We start from the raw sequence: 26,587 nt of genomic DNA on the forward strand, positions 1-26,587 counted from the left end.
TCTTGCCACTAGGCCAAGTTTATTGAGCGCTAACTGTGGCAGAGCACTGTACTAAGCAGTGGGAAGAGTAAGACATAACAGACTTGGTAGACTTGTTCTCCACCCACAACATGCTTACAGTCTAGAGAGGGAGACACATTAATCATCATCAATAGTATTTATTGTCCCTACCCAACAGTGGGCTCACAGTCTAAAATTAATATAAATAAATTATGGACATGTCCATAAATGCTATGGGGCTGAGGGAGGGCTGCAAATCCAGGTGCAAGGGTGAAAATCCAAGTGCAATCAATAGTGTTTATTGAGTGCTTACACTGGGCAGAGCATTGTACTAAGCGCTTGGGAGAGTATGCGACAACAGAATTAACAGACACGTTCCCTGCCCACAGCAAGCTCTTCTCTAGAGGGAGTGCTCAGTACTTAATACATTAATTCGGATTATCATTATTAATAATCATCATTGTTACTAGTGTAAGAGGTTTGCATAGATAAGCTGTATTATTATTATAGATAAGCTGTACTCTCTTGCCCTTACCAGTCACGGTCCCTCCAGTCATGGGGTGCAATGAGTGAGTAGGTGAGCAGAATGCATATTTATTATTTTATTATTCTATTTTATTAATATGTATATATCTATAATTCTATTTATATTGACGCTATTGATGCCTGTCTACTTGTTTTGTTTTGCTGTCTGTCTCCCCCATTCTAGACTGTGAGCCCGTTGTTGGGTAGGGATTGTCTCTGATGCCGAATTGTACTTTCCAAATGCTTTGTGCGGGGCTCTTCACATAGTAAGCGCTCAATAAATACGATTGAATGAATGAACGCAGCACACTGAAAAACACACACCAAGGTTCCTTCATGCGAAGGCCTCGCTGATGGCCAGGTGGACTACAGCATATTGGGAAGGAGGTTGCCTTGGCAATAATAATCATGATGAAATGTATTAACACTTCCCCTCTCAGGGTTGCACAAGGAGAGTTTCCAGTACTCTCCCAGCCTCGACTACGGGAGGAAAAGTCAAGCAGAGACAGACCCATTCCATTCCTAGCTTGGGCAGTGTCTAGCGAGTGGAAGGCAATCTGCTACAAGTTAAAACTCACCTGTGCTGAGCAGCAGCAGCCGGGGAGAGAGTCGAGGGCAGAGGCTCGAGTTTACTGTACAGAAGGAGGCAATGGTAAACCACTTCTGTAGTTTTACCAAGAAAACTTATGGCTACACTACCAGAATGATTGCAAGTGGAAGTGGAGCGTTCTGGGAGAGATGTGTCCATGGCGTCACTGGGGGTCAGAGATGACAGCGTAAGTTAAGACAATTAACACTTACTATATTCCCAGGACTGCACTACATGTTGAAGTAGATACAGGATAATCATGGGATAATGGGAATGTGTCTATTTATTGGTATATTGTACTCTCCCAATTGCTTAATAAAGTGCTTTGCACACAGTAAGCGCTCAATAAATATGATCGAGTGAATGAATGGTGCAGTCCCTGCCCCACATGGTGCTCACAGTTTAAGAGGGAGGAAGAACAGTTATCACTATTCGACAGATAAGAAAACTGAGGCAGAGAAGTTGTGACTCGTCCACCGACAGAAAGAAGACAAGTGATGGAGCCGGGGCTAGAAAACCCAGATTTCCTGACTCCCGGGCTCATGTTCTTTCCACTAGACCAGGCTACCATTCACTGGGTTTTTGTCACCATAAAACTCAACTATTTTTCAGGAGCCAGTCCTTCTCATAAAACACCCTACTTGGTTGTTTGGTCAGAATCCTTCACCCCTGGTAGAAGAGTCCCAGTATTTGCAGAGCTAGATTAAAACTCAAGTCTGCTGATTTCCAGAGCTGTGCTCTCCCCATTGCACCAATAGCAGCCCTGCACCCGGATATTCTGCAGTTCTGGCTGTCAAATTTTGGGAAGGACATAGGTCATCTGGGGAAGGAACAGAGAAGGACAACAAAGATGATCAGGAAATGGAGCAGACACCAGATTGAGGTGGGGGCCATAATCAGGTCTGACTTCAGAGGGAAGCCAGGTAAGCGACAGTCTCAGGGAACCATGGAAGAGAAGCAGGATGGACCTGAGAGTTGGAGAACCTGAGTTCTAATCCCCATTCGGCCACTTGTCTTCTGTGTGACCTTGGGAAAGTCACTTCACTTCTCTGTGCTTCAGTTACCTCATCTGTAAAATGGGGATTGAGACTGTGAGCCCCATGTGGGAAAGGGAGCCTGTCCACCTGATTATCTTTTATGTACCTCAGTGCCTAGTAAAGTGCTGGCAGAGGAAGCACTCAATACCATGAATCAATCAATCAATCGTATTTATTGAGCACTTACTGTGTGCAGAGCACTGTACTAAGCACTTGGGAAGTACAAGTTGGCAACACGTAGAGACAGTCCCTACCCAACAGTGGCCTCACAGTCTAAAACCAAAGGAAAAAGGAAAAACATGAAGGAAAAACAAAACAAAAAACACATCATGGGCTTAACCATATTAAAATTCCATTTCCAAGAGGTCTTCCCAAACCAAGCCCTCATTTTCCCTACTGCCTCTCCCTTCTGTGTCACCCTTTGAACCCTTTATTCACCCCACCCTCAGCCCCACAACACTTATGTACATAGCCATGATTTATTTTAATGTCTGTCTCCCCCTTTAGACTGTAAGCTCCTTGTGGAAAGGGAATGTGTCTATTGTCTGTTACGTTGTACCTTTCCAAGAACTTAGTACAATGCTCTGTGCACAAATGCTCAATAAATACTATTGATTGATTGATGGCGTCAGCCGTGAAGGACCTCGCCAAGATTGTGGCCACCTAGCTCATCTCAAAGATGGAGGCAGGATGGAAGTAGACTGTTAATGGGACATAAATTGGGGTCCTGGAACTGAGCTACCAGCGGCACTTGTTAGAGGGGCAGCTGTGCTCTTCTGCAAAACATTGCACACAGTGGTTTTATGTTGTCATGCACATACTTAGCATGACATGATGGTATCAGGTGAAACATGGGGAGGCTATTTTGGACCTTCTTTACGGTCGCCGAGTGTCGGGATATAATCGTGAAGGGTGTAAACAGAGCAGACACTGAAATGTTATTGGCCAAATCCCACAATATCAGGGCAGTTGTTGAGACTTAAAGGGTTACAGGCTTCAAAAGATGAAAATAGACAGTTCTCACAACAGGCGAGATGCCTGCAGGGGTAAGAGCAACATAACAATAGGTTTAAAGGGGGCCTGGATAAATGAAGAGAGAGGTCCATAATGGATTACTAGGATGGAAATTGCTTTATCCCTAATCATAGGGACAAGTGTCTAGAAACTCAACCATCACATTGTTTGTTCCTCCAAGCATCCTGTTGCCACTGTAGGGAGAGACAGAATTCTGGGCTAAATGAATTTTGGTCACACCTAGCAATGACATATACTTGTTTTCCTGAACCGATGTTTTAATTTCTAATGCAGAAGGTCTCCACGGTTAGCATAGATTTCATTCAGCAACAGAAAAACTGTGCTTTTTCCAAATGGGGAATTTTTAACACTATTCTCTTACAAATAAGCCTGTTATTTTATCCCAGTGGCCTCTCTGGAGGCAGAGTTGAGAAATGTAAAATGAAAGTGTGAAGGTGAGGAAAGAGGTCTAAGTGAACCCAGTTCAGGAAGGATTCACTCAATCAATCGGTGGCATTTATTGAGCACTTATTGTACAGTGCTCAGTGCTTAGGTGAGATCAATTAAGTAATTAGAAGACGCAACCACTGCCTTAATCAATCAATTGTAGTCATTGAACTTACTGTGTGCACAGCTCTGTAGTAAGCGCTTGGGAGGGTATGATATAACAGAGTTGGAAGACACATTCCCTGCTCATAGACACGTCCCCTGCCCATAACAAGTTCACAGTCTAGAGGGGGAGATAGGCAATACTATAAATAAATTAATTAAATGAAGAATATGTCCATAAGTGCTATGGGGCTGAGGGAGGTGTTTACCTTAAGGAGTTTACCATCATTTATGGTGGCAGCAACAGGGAAATAAGCCTCAAAAGCCCGAGGAAAATCAGCTAAAGGTTTCAAAAATTAAATATAGTATGGCAAGATGATCATAATTTTCAATGACTCACAATGGCCAAATGCTGGCCAGTATCTATTTTACGAAGGAGTAAAAGGAAGCAGAAAGAGATTAAATGACTTTCCCAGGATCACAGTGTGAGCCAGTGGAGTCACATTAAAATTTAGACCCTCTGAGCAATGAACTCCTTCTCTTAATAGATTTTCAAGATACAGTAATGGGAGCTCATTGTCAGAAGAGCTGTGTAGGGGGCAAGGGGAGAATTAAGTTGACCACATTCAATTTCAGAGTCCCTTGATGATTAGGCTAGCTATGGCTGAGATAACAGTCATTTAAGATGACTGTTCTTGTTTGTTCTTATCATTTAATTGCCTTGTAAAAGATGACAGCTATAAAATCATGTTCCAAACCTTTTATGTAGATTTTTAATTTTTTTATTAAAAATGCAACCCCCAAAAGCACACGCCATTCTTCCAAGATGGAATAAGAGTTTTAAGAATATAGTAAAGGGCCAATAGAAAGTGTAATTATGGCAGGTCACCTTTAGTTTCCAGACACCCCCTTGGCCTGTCTCAAAACAAATACTGTGATCATCCAGGATTATGGTCATAGATGGGACGAGTGGTACAGATAATTTGTGAAAATGGAGAATTCTAAAATAATAATAATAATAATAATAAAAACAGTGGTATTTGTTAAAAAGTGTTTACTATGTGCCAGGCACTGTACTACGCACTGGGGTGCATACAAGCAAACCGGGTTGGACACAGTCCCTGTCCCATGTGGGGCCTAGTCTCAATCCCCATTTTACAGACGAGGTCACTGAGGCCCAGAGAAGTGAAGTGATTGGCTAAGGTCAGTGCTCTGCACACAGTAAGCGCTCAATAAATACGATTGAATGAATGAAAAGGTCACAGAGCAGACGGAATTAGAACCCATGACCTTCTCACTTCTCAGTGGATAGTGCTCTATCCACTACGCCATGTTGCATCTCACCACCCTGCTCTCTAGCACCCACTCTCAGCCCACCCCAAGGATATTTTTCCCTCCTTCTTTACCTTTCCTCCACTCCCACCATCCAACAGCCTCTGTATCGGTCTCCCTGGCCCCACTTTAATTCCTGGAAGCTCCACAAAACCAGGCCCAGGGTTCATTCATTAAATCGTATTTACTGAGTGCTTACTGTGTGCAGAGCACTGTACTAAGTGCCTGGGAACGTATAATACAACAGTAACCAGTGACATTCCCTGCCCACTATGAGCTGACAGCCCTTTTTTCCCCTCCTCCACCTTCCTTACTCCTCAAAATTGCCAGATGGGGGAAGAGCCAGATGAGGAGAAATGGGGGAACAGCCCGGGACCCAGCTGGATGGCAATGGGAGTTGCCTGAGAGCACAGTGGGAGGAAGGAGGAAGTAATCCCAGGAGCAATGAGGAGCACAGAGAGAGAGAGCACAGAGGGAGGGGGCAGCTGGCCCAAAGCACCAAGGCCTTTGCTCTGTGATCCGAGGAAATTTTACAGATACAAGTAGTTAAATCAAGGAAGAAGAAACTACGGGAATCACTGAGATTAGGCAAACGCACACAAGTTACACAATGAGGAAAAGGAATGGAAAGCTGGAAATGCTGTTAACAAGTTAGCTGCTCCCCAAGGCCTACTGAAATGGGAAAAAGAATGGATTAAGTTAACCGCCATGAGAAAATGCAGTATTGTTGTGGGAAAGTTTTTTGGTCTTGGACGTTGATGGCCCTGAAAAATAGTAATTAGCTAGTAATGTGTCTGCCACAGAATTTACATTCCTTGCAACAGGCAAATTATAGATAGGGAAAAACTTGCCTTTAAAAGTAGTTTCTGAATTTAGAAAAACAAAAATTGAGGCAATCCATCTAAGGCTTGACACATTTCAATTTTGGTAGCAGGACCAAAAAATGGAATTTCACAAAGCTCCAGTGAAATGAGAAATATCAGCCAATGTTTACTGCAAATCAAGATAAATGTAGCATGTAGTAATTTACCTGTACTTAATATTCTCGGGCACAGGATGCAAGTGTGTGTAAGATACTGAGAGAGATACTCACCCCCAGGGACACAATCTCATCATCAGCACCATCATCTTTGATCCAAAGGACAACTGTCCCTCCATAATAATCGTTCAAGGAAAGCAGCAAAATTGTTACAGAACTTTTTAGGACACACCCAGTTACAGAGGTACCATGACTCTCTTCAGCGTCCCCCTGCTCACCACTGCCTTTCATTTAGAAAAAGCAAAGCCCTGGGAGTCGGACGACATGGGTTCTAATCCCAGCTCTGCCACATGTCTGCTGTGTGACTTTGGGCAAGTCGCTTAACTTATCTGTGCCTCAGTTACCTCTGTAATATGGGGATCAAGACTGTGAGCCCCATGGGGGACAGGGACTATGTCCAACCTAATTACCTTGTATCTGCCTCAGCGCTTAGAACAGTGTTTGGTACGTAGTAAGCACTTAACAAATACCACAATTGTTGTAATTATTATTTGGAACCTGGGCTTTCATGGTGTACATGGAGTCCCAGGCTTGGTCTTAGAGGTGCCATCTTGGAAACTCCATTTATCACCTGGTTCCATCTGGCTCCAGAGGGGAGAGCAGGTCAGTTTCAAAATGCTGGGGTCGGGGGTGGTGGGAAGGAAGGAAACACAAGTTTAATCCCAATAGTGCTAATTCTAGGGGTAGTATTTGCTCGTCTTGCTTTCTTGAAGTTAGCACTTTTGTTTCCATTCGTGAACAGGGATTCTTCCCTTTTCAAAACTTGATAAAGAGTGACTGGAACCCATTTTTTTCATTCACACCACATGACCACTCAGTAGGGTTTTGGTTTAGAATTAATAATATGTAGTGGAACAGCCTTCATACAGACTTTTTCTTGAGCTTTGTTAAATAAAGTGGTTATGTTTTTGGTGGTACAAGGGGGAAAATAAAGGTAAAAATGGCAAAAGAGAGCACTGGGGCATGGTATCATCACAAGAATGTGGAAAAACCCAACCCACCTGGAAACCACCCAGAAAAAAAGGAATTCTTATTTGAGGTGGTTAATTACCATAGTGACTTGATTCTCTTGCTTATAATGATTATTCCTCAAGTTAAGACCAGGTTTTGGAGCTGAGAAAATTGTAATTCACTTGATCTATATTAAGGGTCTCTAAGTTATCCAGTTTTGGAGCATCAAGGTTTTAAAATTTCTAGGACTATTTCTCATTAGAGACTAGGATTTGTATACAAAGATAGAGCTTGATTGACACTGACCGAGTCACAAGTTCTCCGTGCCTCAGTTTTCTCATCTGTAAAATGGGGGTTCAATGACTCCTTTGGATTGTGAGCCTCGTGAGGGCAATGATTCCTTTGGATTGTGAGCCTTGTGAGGGACAGGGATTGCGTCCAATTTGCTTATATTGCATCTAACCTAGTACTTAGTATAGTGCTACAGTGCTTGGCACTTAGTATGCACTTAACAAATACCACAATTATTATTATTATTATTATCATTATTATTATTATTATTAGTTCTAGGACTAGACTTAGACTTAGGGTCCACAGTAGTATCATTACTATTAGTCGACATGTAAGGCCATTGTAATGAATGTGGTGAAGGCATCTCACCTTGTGACAATCTAAAACTTGAAAATGTAAAAATATAAAATCTTTCTAGTTTCAATTTTAAGATTCTATTAAAAGGTTAAAAAAAATCACAGTTAACTTCTCATCCAGCTGGCCAAAAGTACAAATTCAGCATGTTCTTCACAAACGAATGTTAGGCATATAGAAGGAAAGAAGAAGGTAGATCAAGAAGCAATACAATCCAATTTTCAGATGTGAATGTAGCAAGAATCTTTTATGTTTAAACGTCAGATCGAAGTAAAGAAGTTAAGATACTGTGCCTCAACCTGGTGAATGTAATTTTGTGTTCTAATAGAATTCAAAGGAAAAAGAATGAAGTGTATTCCATGATACTTAATGAACCCATGAAAACATTGTGCATAATCTAAAGAGAGTGGTTTATGGAGGGCTCTGGTTCCAATACTGTAGCCTATTTCATGGCTCAGGGCATTTCAGAAGACTGCATGCAAAAAAACTTAGATTGGTGGGGTTTTTTTGTGTATGCATTAGGGATAAAGTTGCAGACTTGGATAATAGTTACAGTTAATAAGTCATGAAAATTAACAGCGACAGAAGAGAAGCAACGTTGCCTAGTGGAAAGAGCACAGGCCTGGAAGTCTGTGGACATGGGTTCTAATCCTGCTTTGCCAATTGCTTTCTGTGTGACTTCGAGCAAGTCACTTAACTTCTTTGTGCTGCAGTTTCCTCAGCTGTAAAATGGGGATTAAATACCTGTTCTCCCTCCTACTTAGACTGAGGGTCCCATGCAGGACAGAGTCTAACCTAATTAACTGTCCCTCCAACAGGGTTTAGAACAGTGTTTAACATATCCTTAAGGCTTAACAAATACAATAAAAGACCCAAGACAATAACAACAAAAACCCCTACCAAGGCAGGAATACACAACCAATTTAGAAAGCCAAAAACAGTCAGAGCCTAGCTATTTCCCAGACACCCTCATTCTCCTTTGCTTCCAATCAGTCCTCGGCCGAGGGCTCAGAAGTTCCCCTTTTGGGGTGGGGGGGGGGTGTCATAATTTTCCTTGCAGACTTTGGCTGTGAGCCAGTCCCATTTGGGCTGCTGGAGTACACATGTGGTGAAGGGGGGCATAGGAAATGGGGAGGCCTCTTCAGCCCCTTCACAACCTGCTCTGATCCATGCACAATCAATCAATCAACGGTATTTACTGAACACTTACTGTGTGTACTGTACTAGGGAGAGTACAATATAACGGATTTGGTAAACACAGACTGCTCTAGTTCACCTGGAGCAAGAAGGAGGAAGCCACATCTACCATATAGGTTGAGACTCAGCTCTGCATCCTGGCCCCAGAGAAAAGAGAAAAAATAAATTAAATAAGCACTTGGGTGCCCTCCAGGCACAGATAATAGGAGTCTTTTCGGGAGGCCTGCAGAGGACTACTATTGTTATTATTACTAGTACTACTACTAATAATAATCATCATCATTGTGTTATTTGTTAAGCGCTTACTATGTGCCAGGCACTGCACTAAGCACTGGGGTGGACACAAGTAAGTCGGGATGGACACAGTCCCTGTCTCACGTGGGGCTCACAGTCTCAATCCCCATTTTAAAGATGAGGTAACTGAGGTACAGAGAAGTGAAGTGTCTTGTCCCAGGTCAGAAAGCAGACAATTGGAGGAGCCAGGATTAGAACCCGTGATCTTCTGATTCTCAGGCCCGTGCTCTATCCACTACACCATACTAATTTCTCAGCAGGGTTCTGCGGCCTGATAGGCCTTTCCCATGATCCACTCACATGGGCCCCAAGTATGTCTTGTCCACGATGTATGATTATCAGAATGATTTGGATTTGATTTCTTCAAATTCTCTTGTGGGTTTTACTGCTCTAGATTCTCCACGAGATCCACTCGTCTCAGCAATCACTTACTTTTCTTGGTCATTACCGTTGGAAAATTTACATTTTACTAACTTGAAGGTGGAGAAACTTAAAATTCAGGGCTACAACTAAGAAGCAGGGCCTGGAGTTAAATGTTCATCGGCAGCGCTGACTGAGCAATTGGATGTGTCTATGCTAGACACTAGTCAGGATTAGAAAGGTCAAAAATCAAAAGGCAGGGGTCACGTCTCCTTACTCTGATGTACTCGTCCAAGAGGCCAATAAGTGATCAATAAATACCACTGATTGATTCTCTTCCTGGGCATCCACTCCCAGGGAACTTATTGAAAGAGGGCTATTTGGCTTGGGTGTGGAACTGGTTTTACAGGCAAAATGGGTGGTTGGAACGACCGCTGCCTCCAAGTAGCTAGCAGTAAGGAAAAAAAAAATCCAACATCCAATTTGTTGGCTCACTGACCCATTTGACTCCTTGTCGGGCATAACGGGCTACTGTCATTATGGCCAACTGGCAATGACTAGAGTATACCGAAGAGATTAGGGGACAAGGGTGGGAGGAAAGTCCACAAATACTTGATAGAGCGACAAAAGTTTAAGATTACCTTGATTAATCAAGGTGTTTGATAAGTTTGCATGCCCTTTCAAGGCAGAACTGAATTAAATATAACCTCAATCAAAATCCCACGTGTGTATAAACGTATGTATATTTTCAGAGTAAAAGCCTGCAGATAAAGGGGCCAGTTTACCTAACTTAAGCTTTCTTAGTGCCAGCAAGGTGAAGTAACTTGTTATGGGCAGGGAATGTGTCTGTTTATTATATTGTACTCTCCCAAGCACTTAGTGCAGTGCTCTGCACGCAATGGGCACTTAATAAATATGATTGGCTGATTGACCACAGAAAAGCTTTAACAGTCTAAGAGTCTATAAATCCTAATTAACAGAGCAGTGATACTGGTTAGTTATCCAACTAGCTAGCACACAATAAGCACTTAATAAATACAACTGACCACAGAAAAGCTTTAACAGTCTAAGAGTCTACAAATCCTAATTAACAGAGAGGTGATACTGGTTAGTTATCCAACTAGCTAGCTAGCTAGCTAGCTAGCTGTGCTTGGAGTTTTGACTCACCCTTGGAGCCAAGGATGATGAGCCAAGTTTCACTTTGGGGCATCATGAGATGATTCATTCATTCGATCGTATTTATTGAGTGCTTACTGTGTGCAGAGCAGTGTACTAAGCACTTAGGAAGTACAAGTTGGCAACATATAGAGACGGTCCCTACCCAATAGTGGGCTCACAGTCTAGAAGGGGGAGACAGACGACAAAACAAAACATGTGGACAGGTGATGATAGACAGGCCTCTATCTCAAGGCTCTGGGTGAGAACTTGCACTAATGAAATATAGTGGTTCGGGCTTGCGTGGCACCCCTCCAACTTGTCCCCCCCCCACCCCAGACTGTAAGCTCATTGTGGGCAGGGAATGTGTCTGTTTATTGTTGTATCGCACTCTCCCAAGAGCTTAGTACAGTGCTCTGCACACAGTAAGCGCTCAATAGGTACGGTTGAAGGAATGAATTCTATCGTCCCTGCTACCTGTGTGCCTGGTGGGTCACAGAGAGCAGTGAATAATAATAATAATAATAATAATGGCATTTGTTAAGCGCTTATTATGTGCAAAGCACTGTTCTAAGAGCTGGGGGGGGGATACAAGGTGATCAGGTTGTCCCATGGGGGGCTCACAGTCTTAATCCCCATTTTACAGATGAGGGAACTGAGGCTCAGAGAAGTTAAGTGACTTGCCCAAGGTCACACAGCAGACATGCGGTGGAGCTGGGATTCGAACCCATGACCTCTGACTCCAAAGCCCGTGCTCTTTTCAGTGAGCCACGCTGCTTCTGAGCAGGTGGACGGTGGTTCTGCACATTGCAAAGTACACACAGACAGGTTTTCCTTTTTAATGGGCAGGACATCATGTAACAATAAATGAAAGGTCAAGAGAAGCAATTCATTCCAAAGTCTGACATTTACCATTCTTCATCATCGTCATTAGTTCTATTTTACCAGAAAAATAATGCAAGAATTACAGGAAAAAAAATAAAAACCCACTATCGATTCAACCCAGTGTCCTTCAGTTGATAGAACCACATTTTACCTTACCGTAGCGTGAACACGTTATCAGAATTTTCAAAAATACATCAAAATTCTATTTATTCTTTCAGATGCAGGAAAATAGGTTAACATACCTGGATCAAACAACCCATCGTGTTCAAATAAGGTTCAAAATTCACCTCCTAACTTCAAAAGGATTGTTAATTATTTAAAATCAGAGCAGCTGGTTAAAGCCACATTATCAATATTAGGTTACACTGACAGCCCCTAAGCACTTCCTCAACCCATCTCCCGGCCCCTCGTCACACGGCAGTCTAAAGAGGAACAGTCAGGCAAAGCGGGGTGTAGATCTTCACGGTTTCATCCCAGGCACAGTCAGCCACCTAAAAAGAAAAGTGCTGGAGTTATTGGAAACCCCAAACTAGGCAGTTAAATTAGAACACCCATAATGGCTACCAAAAACATAAATCATTGAGGCTTCTTGGGTATCAAGTGTTTTTCTGATATTTAAATTCCAGAGATCGAATCAACTTTAAAATAAACCAAAGGTAGCCTCTCACGACACCAAATCAGTTTCTGTAAAGTTGTAAAATTCCCCTCACTGAAGGGGAATGCCCACAGATCATCAAAGAGAAGCAGTGTGGCCTCCTAGATAGAGCATGGGCCTGGTAATCAGAAGGACCTGGGTTCTAATCCTGTTTTGCCACTTGTCTGCTGTGTGACCTTGGGCAAGTCACTGAACTACTCTGTGCCTTGGTTACCTCATCTGTAAAATGGGGATTAAGACTGTGAGCCCTATGTGGGACATGGATTGTGTCCAACCTTATTTGCTTGTCTCTAGCCCAGTGCTTGGTAGAATGCCTGGCACGGTTCCTGGCACATAGTAAGTGCTTAACAAATATCATAAAAAATCAAAACATACCAATTAACTATTAAGGACTTCAGGGCTCTCCATCAACTTGCCCAGACTGAGCCCCTTCCTTCCTCTCCCCCTCATCCCCCTCTCCATCCCCCCCATCTTACCTCCTTCCCTTCCCCACAGCACCTGTATATATGTATATATGTTTGTACACATTTATTACTCTATTTATTTTACTTGTACATATCTATTCTATTTATTTTATTTTGTTAGTATGTTTGGTTTTGTTCTTTGTCTCCCCCTTTTAGACTGTGAGCCCACTGTTGGGTAGGGACTGTCTCTATATGTTGCCAACTTGTACTTCCCAAGCGCTTAGTACAGTGCTCTGCACACAGTAAGCACTCAATAAATACGATTGATTGATTGATTGATTGATTGCCCTGTTTTGCCTACCTGCACCCTTCACCTGCTACTCCCCAAATCTCTTTTTCACTCCTCTCAAGATACCCTACTAACGTTATCTTGCTCTCAACTCTCCTGCTTCGCTCTTCACTCACACTGTTCTCTCCGCTTGGAATTCCCTCTCTCCATAAGTCTAACAGACCACAATTCTCTCTTCATCCAAAGCTCTCCCCAAATCCCATCTCCTCCCACAAGCCTTCCGTGATTAGTTCCCAAAACACTAAGCCTTAAAAAACAACTGGCCATTTCTAGACCCTAACAACTATTTATACCCATCCTCAGAAATATATGTATATATGAAATAGCATGGACTACTAAAAAAAGCATGAACCTAGGAGTCAAAGGACCTGGGTTCTAATCCTGGCTCCACCCCTCCCTCCTATTTAGAAAGTGATCCCCATGTGAGACCTGATTATCTTATACCTACCCCAGCACTTAATACAGTGCTTGGCATATAATAAGTGCTTAATAAATACCATAGTTATTATTATTATTATAGAGAAGCAGCATGGCTCAGTGGAAAGAGCACAGGCTTGGTTGGGAGTCAGAAGTCATGGGTTCTAATTCCGACTCCACCACTTGTCAGCTGTGTGGCTTTGGGCAAGTCATTTAACTTCTCTGTGCCTCTCTTTGCTCATCTGTAAAATGGGGATGAAGACTGTGAGCCCCATGTGGGACAACCTGATTTCCTTGTATCTCCCCCGCCCAGTGCTCAGAACAGTGCTTGGCACAAAGTAAGTGCTTAACAAATACCATAATCATAATAATAACTATAGTAATTATTATTATTATGACTAATCCCTCATTTTCTCTTTTCCCCACTCTCTTCTGTGTTACCCTGATTGGCTCCATGTATTCACCCCTCCCTAAGGCCCAGAGCACTGATGTACACACCTGGAAATTATTTTTATATTAATGTCTGTCTCTCCCACTAGACTGCAAGCTCACTGTGGGCAGGAAATGTGTGTGCCAACTCTACTGTATTGTACTCTCCCAAGCGCTTAGTACAATGCTTGGCACACAGAAAGCACTCAATAAATGCAAGTGATTGATTGACTAATTAAAGTAGCAGCTCCACAGCTCATCGTCTTCTTGACCACCAAGGAAGTGCCACCAACAAATGCCTTCAGAATTTGCTCTCCATTTTGGCCCCATCACTTTGGCAGGGAGTGGTCAGAGTTCATGTAACTGGATTACAGTTACATCCAGTCATGTTCACAGTACTCTATATGAACCAGGAACACGAGGCACTTCACCTTTCCCACCTTTTCACTCTGGCTTTCACTGCGATTGAATGTTTCTGCTTACTTATCTACCAAACACAGCCTCTTCCTGAAACACAACTTCTCTTAGCACAGTGCTTGGCACTTAATTACTCTTAATGAACACCACAACTAACCCTCTCCCAGTGTTATGCACAGCCTAAACCTGCATTTAAAGTTTAAAAATAGTGTAGACAATTAAAAAAAGTATAGATTGTACTTTCTGCCTGAGTCCTAAATTATAAAATTTCCAATGATCTGCTAATATTAATTTAGACTGCACCATGTTCTGTGATATTTGTGCTTCCTATTTTTTAAGCAGGTACGTGAAATCCACTATTCATTCCCAGATACCTTAGCCTCAATAGGAGGCAAAATGTGACAGAAAGACTTGAAAATTTCACAGGGGAACTTCCAGCTGTGATTAATCTAATCAATTCCCAGTCACTGCCTCTATTCCAAGAACCACTTAATGCAATCATAATAAAACAAACAGGGGCCTTACAAAAAGGCAAACTGACTAGGACTTTTAGGTAATTAGAGGAAGGCTTTTTCCTATCCTGTGATATGCTCCAGCCATTAACATCTCTTATCTGGTAACATCCTTCCTTTTACTGAACCTTTGCCAGTTGGTTGGACCAATTATTTTTGACGTATTTTCCAGACAGAGAAACTGAGGCTGGGTTTACATGACTAATTTAGGGGTTCCCAACAACTTAATGGTCACAGAATTCAAATCCCAGAATTACAGTTCAGTTCACCCTCTACCAGGCATCCATATACCAGAGCACACAATGAAATTTTTAAGATCCCTGAAACTTCCTAGGAAAAATGGAATATAACTCTTGGTCTATAATTTTACCTAGAAAAGATATTCAAGTTAGGGGGTGGGAGGGAGAGGAAATTAGACACCCCTATGTCATACTACTGTAAATGAATTCTCTAAAAACTTCTGAAACTGACAAAACTCAGTACAATGTACAAAAGTCTTCCAAAGATGGAAACACTTCTCTGATGGGAAAAGAGAAGGAAAGGATAATATTTTTACTGCTCTTCGAGTCTAATTTTCATCCACGTACTTTTTCCCAGACCTCAGAATAGTGCTTTGCACACAGTAGGCACTTAGAAAATATTATTACCACTACTACTACTACTACTACTACTACTACTACTACTACTACTACAACTACTACTACTACTACTACTACTGCTATTCATAATTGTGGTACTTCCCAAGTGCTTAGTACAGTGCTCTGCACACAGCAAGCGCTCAATAAATATGAATGAATGAATGAATGGTATTTGTTAAATGCTTACTATATGCCAAGCACTCTACAAAGTACTGGGGTAGATTCAAAATAATCAGGTCCCACATGGGACTCACAGCCTAAGTAGGAGGGAGACCAGGTTTTGAATCTTCATTTTGTAGATGAGGGAACTGAGGCACAGAAAATTTAAGTGACTTCCCCAAGGTCACACAGCAGGTACATGGTTGAGCCGGGATTAGAACCCAGGTCTTCTCATTCCCAGGTCCATAATCTTTCTAATAGACTATGCTTCTTATTCCTACTACTACTACTTCTTAGTGCACTGAAAAATGCTTTACCTTGGCTTATATTTTCCACCTTTATTTAAGTACTGGAAACCCAATACTTCTACCTAAGCATTTAGATCACTGCCCATCAGGGTGCTACTCAAAAGTTATTTTTGAGGATAGACTACAAGCTACATCCAGCGTTTAGAACAGTGCTCTGGCATTTAGAACAGTGCTTGGCACATAGTAAGCACCTAGCAATATCATAATTATTATAATAATTCAAGATTTGTGCACATACCATAGAAACCCTCATTTATTTGCCAGTGAATGCAATGCTCAAATAAGGGAAAAAGCATAAAATAATTTAATTATTTTTTCCCCATTGAATGTTGGGCATTTTATGTGCAGAATGCATTTTACAAGATCCCCTGGATAAAGGATGTTGTAAATTGTGCTTTACACAACACTGAAGTAGTAGATACATTGAAGGCAAAGGTGAATTACCCTGTACTATTACTGTGACCTCAGTGCCTCAATTCTGATATGTTAGGAAGTTAGTGAGCTTCATTGCTCTTACCAAAAGCACTACAGGCTTTCCCTTAGCTCACTATGCCTCACAAACTCCCCAAATATGCGTCTTGTAATTGTACTTTCATTCTTTTATGTGAAATTAATATTTTCCCTAAAGGGAAAGAGCTTCCTTTTATTTTGTTGTAATGTTTATCATAGTGTTAAGCCATGTCCTGGATTATGAGGTCATTTACCTCAAGGGATTTAATATGGATAGCCCCTTCTAGACTGTAAGCTCCTCCTTGTGGGCAGGACATGTGTCTTTTTATTGTTGTATTGTATTCTCCCAAGTGCTTAGTACAGTGCTCTGCATACAGTAACTCAATAAATGCGATTAACTGGCTGACTGTTAATTTATCAAAGACTTAACTGATTTTGTTCTTTGGCAGAGCCTCCATGTTTCTCCCAATCCACTCTGCAATTTCCTTTGCCCTAAGGAAGCTTGCTCAATATACTGTAATTATCCAGATGACGTAAGGGGAGTCGGGGGAGGGTGGAGAAAGAAGAGTGGACAAGGGAAGAAGGAAAAGGGAAAGGGAAAAAAACAGCAGAGAGAAGGGAAATAGGAGAAAAAAAGGGTAAAGGGAAGACTGGAGACTGATAAAATGGGGAGAAGGAAGGTGAAGGGGAATAGAAAGGACAAAGGTAGTGAGATGAGAGAAAGAGAAGAAAAAGCAGAGAGATAAGAAATAAGGATAAGAGGAGAGAAAGTAATGGGAAGAGGATGAAGAAAAAAAGGGAGGAGGGGAAGAAGGCAGGCCAAGAAGGGGGTGGAGTGGGGGGGGGGTGTAATGAGTGAGAAAAAAGAAATCACTACAAAGGATTTGGTTTTATGGTGTCTAAAATTTGAGCCACCACTATTTTGCATTTGTGTAATAATTAAACAGTGATACTAACTTCATTTCTTCAGGGACAATATGCAATTCATCACTCTCTTTATTAGCACTCTTAAATTCTACTGTTAAATCAATCAGTGGTATCTTAATGAGCACTTACTGTGTCCCCAGCACTGTACTAAGTGCTTAAAACAGTACAAATAAAAAGTATAATTTGCCCTACATTTTTTAAATGATCACAGGTCTGACCTAACTTAGATATTCAGAGTCTTTCCAGAAACAGGATTTTCATTAACTGGGGAACATGAGATAAAATTTATTGGTAAAAAGGGTACATAAGGGAGGAGGACATAAAGATGAGGGTGTAGGGAAAAGGGCTTTGTTTTTTCTTTTAAGATATATGAACAACAAAAAAGTTCTATGAATTTATAGCAAGAGGGAAGAGGAACCATAAGAGAATACAGCCTGAGGCCACCATACTCTAGGACTTCTGGTGCATGGTTCATCTCATCTGGAAAGCTAGGATGTAGCAGATGCTCAGTGGAAAAGAGCCCGGGCTTTGGAGTCGGATGTCATAGGTTCAAATCCCGGCTCTGCCGATTGTCAGCTGTGTGACTTTGGGCAAGTCACTTAACTTCTCTGGGTCTCAGTTACCTCATCTGTAAAATGGGGATTAAAACTGTGAGTCCCCCAAGGGACAACCTGATTGCCTTGTACCCTCCCCTGCACTTAGAACAGTGCTTTGCACATAGTAAGCGCTTAATAAATGCCATCATTATTATTAGTTGAAAGAGACAGGCTTGTGGTTGGGATCAAAATCAGAGCTGGAGCTGAAAAGGCCCCCAAAGACAACACTGAAAGAATGGCTGACATTCTTCAGAAATTACATTTACAATTCCAACTGGGAAATTTCTATTATTCTCCTCTTTCATCTTAGCTTTCTTTGAGGAGCCCGCAACTTGGGAACCAGATTCTGGGAGTTCCTCCCGGAGGGAAGTAGGCAGGGGAAATGGAGAAGTAGAAGGACTGGGTGGATAGTCTCAAGGGCTAACAGCTGGGGAGGGGGGGACTGGAGACATTATAAAAGTTTTTAAAACATATTCCCTAATTACAGGACAAAGAGGAAAGGAGAAATGTGAATACTAAAATGCAAACTGGATCCATCAAACCTAGTTAAATGCCAACGGGAAATAAAGGTTTGGGGGCCACTGTTCTTTGGTGTCCTGCAGTATAGTAAATGTAATAAATTACAGAAATACATTGAAAATCAAAACAAATCCATAGACCAGAGCAGAAACAACATATAACTAAGGTCTCCCATTACAGCGTGAGCCAGATTATTGGCATTTCAATGCCTGCCAAAGGTTGACAGGTACTGTAATAGCAGCGTGGCTCAGTGGAAAGAGCATGGGATTTGGAGTCAGAGGTCAGGGGTTCAAATCCTGGCTCCACCAATTGTCAGCTGTGTGACTTTGGGAAAGTCACTTAACTTCTCTGTGCCTCAGTTACCTCATCTGTAAAATGGAGATTAAGACTGTGAGCCCCCTGTGGGACAACCTGATCACCTTGTAACCTCCCCAGCGCTTAGAACAGTGCTTTGCACATAGTATGCGCTTAATAAATGCCATCATTATTATAACCACTCCTACTGGCAGAACAGCCAGATTCCTGGAGCCAAAGGGTATCCATGTCCAGTATGCACTTGGCTCACGCCAGCTCTCCAAATGCCATAAGGATCCCCTCTGGCCTTCGACTTGCTGCCATTTCTGGACTTCTTCCAATCACAAACCTCAGGGTTTGCCCCATCAGCAAAGTTAGTGTCTGAATATAGGTACCTCAAGGACTAGGCCCCATTGTTATTATCATCATCAATCGTATTTACTGAGCGCTTACTGTGTGCATATGGCTCCCAGCAGCAAATATCTAGAGATCGCTGGAAAACCCGGGCCCATGATTCAAAGCAACGACTGGGTAAACAGATTCTATGGCAGGGAAAATAATTCTTAACCACATGAGTTAAATGAACTTCTCCAGGAATCTCAGGGTTCAGTGTAGCTAAAGACTCTAAGTGCCAAGCACAGTGAAGCTTATCTTCTAGGCAGCTGAAGTTAAATATCCAGACGCAAAATGCCACTGGAAAGATTCAGTTCATTCTATTAAACTCTTGGAGTGAAAAATTGACAGGGCCTCAAAGGAAAAAAAAACCTCACCTGAAAGACATCTCTCTTTATATTGAAACTGTCACCAGTTTACCAAATCAGCCTTTTCTACTTCGTATATCACAAAGTAAAATGAATTTCATAATCAGAAATTGAGAACCCCAAATTAAATGTTAGGTCTTAAGTTACTAAAAACCAACGAAATAGTGTGTATTTAAATGAAAAGAAGTAATACTAATAATCATGATGGTATTTGTTAAGCGCTTACTATGTGCCAGGCACTGTACTAAGCACTGGGGTGGATATAAGCAAATCGAGTTGGACACAGTCCCTAGTCCATGTGGGGCTCACAATCTCAATCCCCATTTTACGGACGAGGTAACTGAGGCCCATATCACTGAGGCCCAAGGTTACACAGCAGAGAAGTGGCAGAGTCGGGATTAGAACCCATGACCTTCTGACTCCCAAGCCTGTGCTCTATCCACTTTACCATGCTGCTTCTCAGTAGGATGGCTGACCTCATAATCAAGGGAAGCATTTGTTTGTTTTTTCTCTGATAATTATTATAAAGATTTTAATATGTGAGCCATGCTTTAGATTCAAAACACTTAAAACATTCCCTTTGAGCTTAGTTTTCTATATTTGCAATGTCTAATGGTATTTTTAGACTGTGAGCCCACTGTTGGGTAGGGACTGTCTCTATATGTTGCCAACTTGTACTTCCCAAGCGCTTAGTACAGTGCTCCGCACACAGTAAGCGCTCAATAAATACGACTGATGATGATGATGATGATGATGATGATGATTCATACAGTCTATGCTTTACAGTGGCTAGCTACTCATCATCATTACACTGTTTAACGAAAAGGCCTTACTTTTACGGATATACCATACCATTAAAAAGCACTACAATTTCTGAAGCTGAATTAAAGCCCACACTTTATGACTCAGGTGTAAAGAAATGGAAGGAATTTCTTTAAATTCTAACTTTTACTCTCAAAGGAGGCAAGAAGAGAAAATTCACACATTCCTATAAGTGAGGGCTGTGGACATCCAGGAGTGAACAAAGTGCATCTGATAAGAGGGAACGGAATAAAAGGAAGATTTTCAAATAAAAATTCAGACATTCATTTTTGGAGTTCCTGTGATGAGTTGCTTTAAGCTTTTTTTTTTTTTTTCCAGAGGCCTCAAAGATAGCCAAGCACAGAGGAACACTCTTAAGAACACTTCTGGGAAAGATCAGAGCAGGTAGATCTAAACATTACAAAACACCCTCCAAAAACAGACCAGGCATGAACCCCCTGAGTCATTTGAAAGAAGATCTCATTAGGTAAGGTAATTGCAAGTCTGAAAAGGAAAAATTAACTTAACAATGCTCAATCAATCAATAGTATTAAGTGACCACCATTTGTGGAGAACTGTACTAATCACTTGGGAGTTTACAATAGAATTATTAGATATACTCCCTACCTTAAGGGGTTTACAGTCTAGAGAGGGAGGCAGACACTAAAATAAATTATAGATTGGAGGAAGTAATATGGTATAAAAATGCCAATAAGAGCTGGCGGCTAACATAACTGGAAAAGGAATGAAGTGGAATCAGCAAAAATAGTAAGTCATGATCTTGAGTAGGGACCTTGGACAGGTCAGAGATTTTTAAAAGATTAATTCATTCATTCAATTGTATTTATTGAGCACTTACTGTGTGCAGAGCACTGTACTAAGCGCTTGGGAAGTACAAAAGAGGTAACCTGGTAGCTGCTCATATCTGTCTACAGCAAAATGAATACGTAATTTCAAAAATGCCAAACATATCCTTTTGCCTCAATCAAAGTAAAAGTAAATTTGATAACAATTTGGAGTCAGGTAAAAGTTACTGGTCTTGGTCCTGGCTGACTGAAAATTTTAGTCACATAACTGTCTTCCAAAATACCTTCTTTTTTGGGGGGGGGAGTTTGTTTAGCGCTTACTATGTTCCAGGCACTGCACTAAGTGCTGAGGTAGACACAAGCTAATCAGATTCGACAAAGTCCATGTCTCACATGGGGCTCACAGTATTAATCCCCATTTTACAGGTGGGGTAAATGAGGCACAGAGAAGTGAAGTGATTTGCCCACGGTCACACAGCAGAGAAGTGTTGGAGCTGGCATTAGAACCCAGGTCCTTGGTTTGTGGTGTCTGCCTGATCATCAGCTGCTTAAGAATGCTGGTTGTTCTGTGCTGTGTCAATCATCCTGCTACCCACATGTCTGCCTAGTCACTGGGAACTGTCCTCAAGCTCCCTAGGATGGCAGCAGGGCGAAGGGAGACAGTCAGGCAGTCAATCATGTTTATTAAGCGCTTACTGCGTGCAGAGACAGGGCACAGTCTGGAAAAGCCCCACATTATAACTGTTAAGTACGAAGATTTGGTGAGATCAATGTCCCTGTAGTGCGACTACAGGCTTATAGCTCCACGTTACTCCTTTCTTATTTAAAACCCTGACGCTTCAAGCTTTGGATTAGTCTCAAAGGGTAGACTTGCCCTGTGCAGACTGGGGGTTGAGAGAAAGATTGGTCTGAGCAAAGTCAGCCTTTATCCAAAGGAAATTATTGCCCAGACAGGAGCACAAAAATAGTCCTGCAAGAAACTCAGTGGAAAACTATGAGGTATTTCAGAGTTACAGCCAACTTAAAAATAACACAGCAAATTTTTCAAAGTATCTTTTAATCTTAAATTAATAATTAGCACAATCTCCCTTTCTATTCAAGTCACTATACTCCCAGTTTCCAAAAATGGGAATCAACACTTGTTACCTGCACGGATGATTATGGGCTTGAAGTCAACCACCTGTAGCCCCCTTCCAAACAAGTCCATTTTAAGTAATTCCTTTTACTCATTCAATCATTCAAATATATTTATTGAGTGCTTAGTAGGTGAAAAGCACTGTACTATGTGCTTGGGACAGTACAATACAACAATAAGACACATTCCCTGCCCAGAACAAGCTTACCGCTTAGAGTGGGGAAGACAGACATCAATACAAATAAATAAATTTCAGATATGTACATAAGTGCTGTGGGGAAAGGGAGAAGGACAGGGCGATGCAGAAGGGAATGGGAGATGAGGAAAGGTGGGGCTTAGTTTGGGAAGGTCTCTTGGAAGAGATGTGCCTTTGGTATGGCTTTGAAGGAGGGGAGAGAAATTGTCCCAGGAGGGCGTAACAGGCCAAAGGCAGGATGTGGGTTAGGGGCTGGCGGTGAGATAGGCAAGATCGAGGCACAGTGAGAAGGTTAGCACTAGAGGAGTGAAGTGTGAGGGCTGGGTTGTAGAAGGAGAGAAGTGAGGTGAGGTAGGAGGGGGCGAGGTGATGGAGTGGTTTAAAGCCAATGGTGAGGAGTTTTTGTTTGATGAAGAGGTGGATGGGAAACCACTGGAGATTTTTGAGGAGCTGGGTGATGCGTCCTGAATGTTTGTGTAGAAAAATGATCCAGACAGCAGACTGAAGTATGGACTGGAGTGGAGAGAGATAGGAGGCTGGGAAGTCAGCAAGGAGGCTGATGCGGTAATCCAGGCAGCATAGGATGAGTGACTGTATTAATGTGGTAGCAGTTTAGATGGAGAAGAAAGGGAGGATATTAGCGTTGTTGTGAAGGTGGGACCAACAGGATTGAATATGATGGATTGAATATGTGGGTTGAATGAGAGAGAAGAGTCAAGGGTAACACCAAAGTTTCGGGCTTACGAGACAGAAAGGATAGTGGTGCCGTCTACATTCAGGGGGAGGACAGGGTTTGAATGGGAAGATACGAAGCTCTGTTTTGGACATGTTAAGTTTGAGGTGACGGGAGGACATCCAAGTCATAATTGTACTTTCATTGTACTTGTCATGAATTGCACTTTCCAAGTGCTTAATGTTCATTCATTCATTCAATCGTATTTATTTACTATGTACTGTACATAGTACAGTAAGCGCTTAGTACGGTGCTCTGCACACAGTGAGCACTCAATAAATGCAATTAAATGAAAGTAGAGATGTCTTGAAGGCAAGAAGAGATGCAAGACTGGAGAGAGGGAGAGAGACAGGGGCTGGAGATGTAGATTTGGGAATCATCCGCATAGAGGTGGTGGCTGAAGCCCTGGGAGTGAATGAGTTCTCCAAGGGAGTGGGTGTAGATGGAGAATAGAAGGGAACCCAGAACTGAACCTTGAAGGACCCCCACAGTCCCTTTTATTTATTAGCCTCATGGGACTAAGTATTATATTTAGCTGGTAGGTTCAGTTAGGCCTTCTCCTTGAGGCATGATAGCTACCCTATGACTGGTAATCATGACATATAGAGAGTTACATATGCTAGTGTGTGAAACAGATTATTAATTATGTTGGGGAGTGAAATGTAAATAAGGTGTGACTATTACCTGTTTTGGGTTGTCAAGACTTAAATCTAGCCCACATGTAAACTCTGTGTGATGTTCTACTGTTTCAAGTAGAGGATCAGGCTTGGAAAAGTCCCAAAATCTGTGAAAAGAAACACATAAAATAAATTAATACCCCTTAAAGGACCCTTTAAAAGATATGACTATATGAAGTACATAGATATTTCTAACACAGAAAATTCTGCTCCTCAACAAATACCTAACTTTAGTAATTTCTTTCCTGAAAAGTCCTTTTTGGATCTATATAAATCAAATGTCAAGAAAAAATGCATTGTGGTCTACTAAATCAACAGAAAATATCTCTGGACAGAGAATTCTGGATCATCCTAACACTGTAAAGACTCTGAAAAGGCTGCAAGGGAAACAGATAACAATGTAGGCAGAGAATGTTCTGATAGTCTCCTGAGTAAGTCAGTAGCACATTCTAAGGTGAGATTCTTCAGTTGCTTTAGTTGTTGCTTGTTTATTGTTTTCTGTGCCTTTAATCAGAGTTGGGGATTCTGGATAAGATATCTGCTCCCAAAGTTTTGGGAGGTGAACATTAGTACTATAAACACATAAATCGCTCAACATGGGCACAAAATTCTCAAATACATTTCTTTTACCAGGAATTCAATTTATTAAAAGAGCATTTATTCTCTTTTTAAAAAATAGTGTAGTCCTGCAACTATCTTGCCTATTATAATTTTCCACCCAATTTCAGCATAAATTGACCTATTCTGTCTTCTTCAAATGCCCTTGAGTCGTTTCCAACCCATAATGACTCCATGGACACACCCTCCTCAGAACATCCCATCTTCTGTCATAAAATCATTCTGGTATGTGAATCCAGATTGTCTTCTTGGTAAAGATATCATCCACGCAGTAAAAATTTGAGTCTCTGCTGGTGTCTTTGATGAACGTTTCGATCACTTGATCAACCGATTGTGACGTTTTCCCATGCCGCTGCTGCTCAGCACAGGTGAAATGACTCTGTTTTAAGCTTCGGATTAAATCTTTCGATTATGGATAGCCTTATATGGCATAGCTCTACGCTTCATCAATATACACAAACTCTCCTGCTACAATAAGGTGTCGATTCATAGGAGAGAACCTATTCTGTACCAAGGATAAATATAAATGCATACTACAGGATTTCTCAAAATTTCATTATCAAGCTGAACTCTAAATGCTCCAACTGTTGTCCTAACCATGATGCTTTTCATGATGTATTATTTGTGCAAATGGAATAGAGTCAACTTTGCCTAAAGAAAAAAAGGTAAGTTGCCCTTTCACCCAAAATATTCAAAAGAGCTAGAAGTTGAAAAAATGGGTAGGTTTACGCTGGGTGCTGTTTCTGCTATTTTGTCTGAGGTCTGATACATTGACATATTTTACATACTCTGCACCCTGACTTGCTTTTATGGGAAGGAATTAACTTCTGCTTATGGTGGCCAAATAAATACATATTTATAAATGGAAAATTACTTTTTATAGCATCTTCATCATCTCACTTAAAGGAACTAGATTTGCCACTTCCTGCCCAGGAACCTAAATCTTTTTCACTTTGACTTCAAACCATGAAAACAATACACTTTTAAAAGGAGAAAGACGATAGATATATAGAAAAATTTGTATGGAGAAGAAAAATTCACCCTTGTAAAAACTATCAGCCACAGAGAAAGCACTGTAGGTTTATCCACCAGTTTGGGAACATAGCAAACAGACAAAACCAACAGCCTTTGTTTGTTTAACCTGTCGGCATTATTTCTGTAATAAATGTGCAGAGATACTGGGAAGTTGCAAAAAGGGTTGTTGCTATGGCTTATCCTTTGTGTGAGTACCAGAAGACATGCAACATAAAAAACTTGTTTTACAGATCACTGTACTCTAGAGAATATCACAAACAGGGCTACTTTAACCCTTGAAATCTTGTCTGTTTGAATAGATTAAAACAAACTGCAACCTTTCAGGAAAGCAATAACAGTGATCTCCATTACCTTGGAAGAGTCCCTCCTTTGGGATCATGCCAAGACAATAGATTTTAATTTGTCGAACATGGCTGGGAATTTTTTTAGCATTTGAAAATGAAAAATGATTCAGATCAATTTCTACTATGCCAATGTATCTGTATTATTTACAAAATAATGGAAGGATAATACCCACATTTTAACAAATAATTAACCAGACCTATGCAGAAAGCCCCAGATTTGCTGAAGTTTCTAAAAACAAAACACTAAATTTTGCCTGTGAATTATAATAACCTAAGAAAATTTACCCTGTCCAATGCAACACAAAAACAAGTAAGCAGAAAGAGCCTAAAGCAAACCCAGTGATACTTATTAAGCATTTACTGAGAGCAGAACATTACCCTAACTGCTTGGGAAAGTACAATACAATGGAGTTGGAAAGACGTTCCCTGCCCACAAAGAGCTCACAGAATATAAAGGGGATTCAGCAATGCATTGGGTTTCAAGGAAGATTTAAGCAATAGGAAAATTATATTACCAAATTTCCAGGGGTTCACTGATAGCTCAGAGTTGTATAAAAATATTATTAGGAATCACAGTATGACAATTAGCAATGGGGAATTTCAAAATGTTATATATTATTTAGCAATAATACTTGACACAAACACTCTATCGTAATACAGTGAACTAACATTGGGAGAAAATGTTCAAATTGATAAAAGGATCTAATACATCTTCAGATTCCAGTGCTTAGAACAGTGCTTTGCACATAGCAAGCACTTAATAAATGCCATTATTATTATTATTATTATTATTACTATTATATGTCAAATAAAAGACAAAGAAAGAAATGCTTTA

General features: G+C 41.2%; 1 protein-coding gene and 1 non-coding gene across 2 annotated transcripts in view; one reads left to right on the top strand and one right to left on the bottom strand.

The window, feature by feature from the left end:
• Positions 1-955: 955 nt before the first annotated feature.
• Positions 956-1,093, top strand: LOC119924491. Its single transcript, XR_005449202.1, has one exon. It is a non-coding gene; the product is annotated as a small nucleolar RNA SNORA7 (small nucleolar RNA).
• A 10,419-nt stretch (positions 1,094-11,512) lies between these two features.
• PEX7 (peroxisomal biogenesis factor 7) overlaps positions 11,513-26,587 on the bottom strand; it is a 96,374-nt gene continuing 81,299 nt past the window's right edge. The window contains exons 9-10 of the mRNA XM_038741459.1: positions 23,763-23,862; positions 11,513-12,063 (exon numbers count right to left, since the gene is read on the bottom strand). Coding sequence (XP_038597387.1) covers positions 11,995-12,063; positions 23,763-23,862 — 169 coding nt within the window. The 3' untranslated portion in view covers positions 11,513-11,994. The remainder of the gene's footprint in view (positions 12,064-23,762; positions 23,863-26,587) is intronic.

This window comes from Tachyglossus aculeatus, chromosome 2 (genome assembly GCF_015852505.1).
Source record: "Tachyglossus aculeatus isolate mTacAcu1 chromosome 2, mTacAcu1.pri, whole genome shotgun sequence".
NCBI classification, from domain to species: domain Eukaryota; kingdom Metazoa; phylum Chordata; class Mammalia; order Monotremata; family Tachyglossidae; genus Tachyglossus; species Tachyglossus aculeatus.